This window comes from Artemia sp. Qi Xiang Cuo, chromosome 10 (genome assembly GCF_049724085.1).
Source record: "Artemia sp. Qi Xiang Cuo chromosome 10, ASM4972408v1, whole genome shotgun sequence".
NCBI lineage: Eukaryota > Metazoa > Arthropoda > Branchiopoda > Anostraca > Artemiidae > Artemia > Artemia sp. Qi Xiang Cuo.
Window position 1 is genome coordinate 38,933,477 of NC_142803.1, and position 6,557 is coordinate 38,940,033.

Genomic DNA, 6,557 nt, shown 5'->3' on the forward strand with positions numbered 1-6,557 from the left:
AATGATTTCAGGGTCCCTTCTGTCGAAATATTTCATACAAAGCAGTAAATTCCATAAATAATTATTAAGACTATTTGGGATTGATTCATATTCTTGGGAAAAAGTAAGCTAGTGACACATATTCAATTGGAAACATAGTACATAGTTTGAAGTTGCAAATTGGTGATTTTTTACAAATTTAACTTGCCAAAAATTCAAAATAGATAAATAAAATTAACTAGTCTTATTTTTAATCCAAATCTGTATAAATTTTTTTTTACAACCCAAGTAATCTTAGCAAATCAATTTGAGAACATCCGGCTTTTAGCTTGACCTAAGAAAAACGGTCAATTTTCGGCAACCAGTTAGACGTTTATTACGATCAGTTCAACTAATACTTACAACACTCGATTCTCTGGAAAAGCGAAAACTGATCAATTTATTCTTTCTTTAGAAGTAACTATATCTGAGAGCACGAGCTACAGGTTTCCAAGGTTGTTTTCAGACTACAGGTTTACTGGAGTTATTGGAGCTATTGGATTTTTAAGGAGTTATTGGAGCTTTGGTAATTTTAAGCCTTTCGCCTAATAGAATCATAGTAAATCAAACAACTCTTAATAACAAATTGGAACCTTACTCATAATTAGTAACAGTAGAACCTCCATCCCCCAGGTGTTTTTTTTTGAGCGATTGGGTCTCTTGGTCCAAAGACACATCCTAATTCTGCACAATACAATAAACGAAGTGTTGCACCTGTGGTTAAAATTTATCTGACAGGTGTTTTTTATTTTTATCGAAACAGGAGTAATTCAGTGAGGATCAGAAGAAATAGATGATCAGAAGAAAAATATAAAGAAGAAAAGGAAAAACATGAGCCAAACATTTGTTTTTGTCAATTCATCCCTGGTTCCTGTTTCTTTAGCCTTTTGATTCTTTTCATCTTTTTTTCTTTTTGTGGAACTAAATGAAAAAAGAAATTACAACTAATTGTATCTTCTTTTCTGGTTTAAAGTATTTGGCTGTTTAAAAATCCCAATTATTATGTATTCAGTTTTGGACAATGTCAACTTCTATTTCTTTTGAGATTATCAATTTAAGAGGAAATTTTATCAGAATATAGGGATTTGCCTTTTTCGGTTCGTGTGGTTCCACATTGGTTATTGGAGGAAAAAAAGATCTTTACTTTCAAAAAACAGAATTACCAGAAAATTGTATAAATATCAAAGTTCTAATTTAAATATAAGAATTAACCAGCGTGAAACATCATGAATTTTTCATCAAAAACTTTGTTGTAGACAAGCATTTTTTACATCCATCACATTTCATACAATCAGACAAATATGTCTGCTTTTCACAGAATCACTACTTTTCACAGAATGATGATGAAATCGCTAAAAAAAAACTAAACACTAAAAAAAATTGAACAAAAAACTAATTTGATGTATTACTAATTGGTTGTAAGAATAATAGCCACAAACAAATAAGGACACAGCTTGTGTTACAACAATCTTCCTTTACACCCATTTGTGCTTATTGTGAAAATCGTACAGGGAAATTTGTGAAAATGTACTGCCTGTGAAAATTGATAAAATCAGAAACTTTTTTGTAGATATGAGAGGTTTCACACCTGATTGCAGTCTTTGATAAGTATTCAAACAACTTGCAAAGAATACTTCTCAAATACATCAAATACATACATACATACATGTTATTGGCTACTCATCCGTATGCCATCTTTGGTGTTTGTTCAAATTTCCTGCTTGAGGAAAGGTTTGGTCACATATGCATTCTTTGATGGGTGTTCAAATTTGATGACTGAGAAAAAGTCTTGTCACAAACATCACACTTGAACGGTTTCTCACCCGTATGAATTCTTTGATGTATGTTCAAATACGATGAATCAGAAAAGGTTGTGTCACACACATTACACTTAAACGGCTTCTCACCCGTATGCACTCTTTGGTGCTGGTTCAAAACGTCCGCTCGTGAAAACGTCTTGTCACATACATCACACTTAAACGGTTTTTCACCCGTATGGATTCTTTGGTGCTTGTTGAAATCCTGCATACGAGAAAACGTCTTGTCACATACATCACACTTAAACGGTTTTTCACCAGTATGTACTCTTTGGTGTTTATTCAAATTTGATTAGTAAGAAAAGGTCTTGTCACATTCATCACACTAAAATGGTTTCTTACCCGTATGAATGCTTTGGTGCTTGTTGAAATCCTGTATTCGAGAAAAGGTCTTGTCACATTCATCACATTTAAACGGCTTCTCACCTGTATGTACTCTTTGGTGTTTATTCAAATTTGATGAGTTAGAAAAGGTCTTGTCACATTCATCACACTTAAACGGTTTCTCACCCGTATGCGTTCTTTGATGGGTTTTCAAATGTCCTGCTTGAGAGAAGGTTCGGTCACATACATCACACTTATATGGTTTTTCACCCGTATGCAATCTTTTATGTTTGTTCAAATTTTCTGCCAGAGAAAAGGTCTTGTCACATTGATCACATTTAAACGGCTTCTCACCTGTATGCACTCGTTGACGGTGGTTCAAATGCCCCATTTGAGAAAAGATCTTGTCACATATCTCACATTTATAGGTTTTTTTCACTTTATGAATTCTTTGATATTTTTCTAATTTTCTACACTTTTTACTTTGCACGTAAATTATCGAACCATTTTTCTGATTTTCTAAGCCTTTTCCTTCCGATTCAGAAGCATATCCATTTGAAAAACCGCTTAAAGAGGGATTCTTTGAAACAACTAATGACGTATTTCCCTGTAAGTGTAGCCCAGATACGTTTTGTGAAATGTGACCTAAAATTAAAAAGTCTACAGAATTTAAAAAAAACGAATGAAACAATAAATCAGAACTCAAAATACAGAAAACAAAAAAAAACATATCTTTCAATATGTTTAAAAGTCTACACAGTAAAAAAAAACGAATAAAACTAAGTATCTAAACTCATAAAAACTCAAAACAAAACATAAAACCAAATATCTAAAGTAAAAAAAAACTCAAATCAAAACATTAATCTTTCAATATCTTTTAACAACTAACAGCCTACAGAGATAAAAAAAACAGTATATCTTTCAATAGGTTTAAACAACTGATTTTATTTTCGACCCCCCTTCTCTCCCTCGCGGTGATACTATAACTAGCTTCTAAAATTAGTTTTTCTAATTTACCAAAATAAGTAAAATGAAACCTTAAACAATCAAAAGTATACCTAGGGGTAAACCAAATCATGAGTGAAGGATAGAAAATATTACAACAAATATTGGGACTTATTGTAATTAAAAGAGGAAAAGCTAATAGAACACACATCATCTGCTGAAGGTAATTTTTTGGGGGGTAGCCGCAAAGCTTTGGATTAAAAAAACAAAGAAAGTGACTCTTTCCTCAGGTCTTAACAATGCCAGTTTAGATAGGGATAAATCCTTTTAATAAAAAGTGAAAAGCAAGGACAAAAAATTCTGGATATTTCAGTAACATATTCAGTGATACCGTCGTCAGAAAATATCCAGTATTTTTTTTCATTGTTTTTCACTGTATATTAAAAGGATTTATCCCTATTTTAAGTATTTTTTACGACCGTAATAAAACAGTATTTTCGCCATTTTTTCTTTAATCCAATCAGACTCGCTATTTTCTTCTAGCTAGATAGGCAGTTCAATCTAGCTTCTAGACAGTTCAGATCAAAAAAGCCAATTTTCTGTTTCTTTAAAATTAAACTTGAAATCAAAATAATAGACAGAATTATCTATTAATTTATAAAGAAATATATACACTATAAATATGGATTGTATAATCTATATAGTCATGTAGTTTAAAGGCTTAATATCAAGCTTATTGAAAAATAGTAAAACCTACCAAAGCATTTTCGAGTGAAAATTTAAAATATTTTTGAAAGACTACGAAAACGGTTTGGCAAACATATGCATATTGGAATAGGATAAAACAAAAGTTCCATCTTAATATTAGGTCCCATTGTCATATTTTTGTCTAAGAAAATATTATCCAAAACATTTCAATGAACAAAAACACAATATTTCAGATGTACCTTCATTGTTAGAATATTTGGATTCCTGGATGTCGTAATCAAATTTACATGGTCCTGAAATGCTAGGTGAATTAAGCAAAGGAACATCTTCCCGCTTCGGTGACAAATGATGGTCTGGAAAATGAAAGGGCTTCTCGCTGTCACCTGGTGAAGCATCTTCAACTTCTAAAAGGAAATTTAAATTTAACAGACATAGAAAAATTTAATAGTAAAGCTTACTAAACAAACCTGACAGCTTTTTCTTCTTAGTTACGTGTAAAAATTTAAATATAGAGACATTACATGTATACATTAAATAAGATGTATATGCAGGTTTTTTCTTGAATCTTTTTTAAAATATACTTTTTATACAACAAAAGAAAACCAGAAACATTCATTAAAATTCATTAAAATGGAACGAATTAAAAATTGATATTCATTGCAAAACAAATTCATAGCATAGAACGAGTTGCTCAATAAGTGTAGGTTAAGGATAACGTATGAAAAAAAAAAACATTTTGCAGCCAGACAATCACAAAAAAACATTAAAAGTAAAAGAATACCAATTGATTGGGGTTTTCTGTATTAGTTCCGCCTCCCACAGTTTAGCAGCTGAATTCAACTAACTTTATTCCTCTCTTACATGTATTATGATTAGATATTCCTATTTGAACCCTCAAAACTACCCCTGCTTTGGTAGAAACATTTCGTTGGTCATACCTACACAGAGAAAAGATTGACAGAAAGTTTTTCCACCGGATGATAACTTGTCTCACCAAACTTAAAAATTAAAGCTAATAAATTTAATTTAAATGTGTTTTGCGCCACAAAGAAGTCTTTTTTATCATCCCTAAGTTCTTAATTGTTAGATCAAAGTACATATACTCCTACTACTACTAACAACTCAACGCAGCACCAAGCTGCCAGAGGCCAACATAGCTTCAAAAGCTTTTCCTCGATCCCAATATATTCAATGCTTCCCTCTTTACAACCTCCCAGGAAGTTTCCATTTCCTTTATATATCTTTTATGATATCCTCCCACCCCAACCACGGACGACCTGTTGTCCGTTTAACGTTAGACGGTTGGCCAAAAGAACAATCTTTGGCAATCTGTCATCCTTCATCCGCGAAACGTGCTCTATCCATCTCAACCTTTCTCGAATTATAGCCCTAGAAAGCGGAATCACTTTTCGTACAGTCTAGGGTTTGAAATACAGTGTGTCAGCCTAGTACTCAGAAAAATTCGTAGGTAAAATCTCTGGACAACGTCTAACAAATCTTCGTCCACTTTTCGGAGTACCCATGCTTCAGAGCCATATCTGAGCACTGTCAACACTTTAGCTTTAAAAATTATAATATTATTTTCAAACTTATCTTCCTATTTTTTCAAGCTTTTTTTAACAGTGAAAAAACACCCTTAGCCTTGGCTATTCTATTTTTAACATCTTCACTTCTCCCAGCGTCTTTACTAATAATACTACCAAGGTATGTGAAGCTGTCCAGAAGATCAATCTTTTCGTTACCCAACGTCACTTTTTCATCTTCACTTATTCCAAGCGTTAGTGACTTTTTTAACATTGATTTTTGAATCTATTTTGCTTCCTGAGCTCGCAAAACCTCTAAAATTTCTTTCATTTTGCTCACACTTTCATCTGCTCAGCTTAAATCGTCAGAATAATCTAAGTCCATGGCTTTTTTCCCTCCCCATTTGATTCCGTGCGCTCCCATTCTCTTTCCTGTGCTTCTTAAGACAAAGTCCATCAAAATGATCCATATGAAGGAGGACAGAACACAACTCTGCTTAATTCCTGATTGAACACAAAACCTGCTGCTAACCTCATTTCCTATCTTGACCGCAAACAGTGTTATTTTCGTTCATAGCACTAATCACTTTAGTGTAACCCTTTCCTTGTCACTAATTGGGGCCCAATTCCTATCTTTAACCGGGACAAGTCCGGATTGCCATCTTTCACTTGCATAATTCTTGTACATGCCCCATCTCTGGTCTATTAAACATAAATCTGTAGCTTTTCTTTTATTCTGTAACAGAAAATTTAACTGTATAACTTACCGATTTTAATAAAAGGATTCTCAGAAACTGTGATGGGATCAGGCATTTTCGGAATTTGTGGCAAGTCCATGAAAGATCTTGGAACAGAGTTAATGCAAATTATGAGAAGTATAATACTATCATCTAAACTAGGATACAACACAGATTTTAGTCAGGACAGCCCTAAAATAGAAAAGAAATAAGAATTGATGACTAATAATGACTTTTAACCACTACAGAGTATATTTTATCTTAATAAAGTTGAAAGAAAAGGCTCAACTCCTTCAGCAGTCAAAGACATTACAAATCTGATTATTTTTCTAAACCTTTAGAAGAAGACTGTGACACAACTGCCATGGTGGCAATTCAAGTTGAAGATATACAAATACCCTAATTAAATTTTCTTTTTTCTTAAATTCCGTGGCTTTGTATTTTTTGTATGCACAATAACATTCACCATCTATATTATCCTGCTG

The 6,557-nt window shown here is 32.7% G+C and overlaps 1 protein-coding gene across 1 annotated transcript; it reads right to left on the reverse strand.

Moving 5' to 3' along the window:
• Positions 1-1,589: 1,589 nt before the first annotated feature.
• On the reverse strand, positions 1,590-6,148 carry LOC148947743 (uncharacterized). Its single transcript, XM_089095992.1, has 4 exons — positions 6,103-6,148; positions 4,052-4,216; positions 2,211-2,804; positions 1,590-2,126 (listed from the first exon to the last, which is right to left on the reverse strand). The coding sequence occupies exons 1-4, from the start codon at positions 6,146-6,148 to the stop codon at positions 1,756-1,758; spliced, it is 1,176 nt and encodes a 391-aa protein (XP_088952118.1). The 3' UTR covers positions 1,590-1,755.
• Between the last annotated feature and the right edge of the window lie 409 nt (positions 6,149-6,557).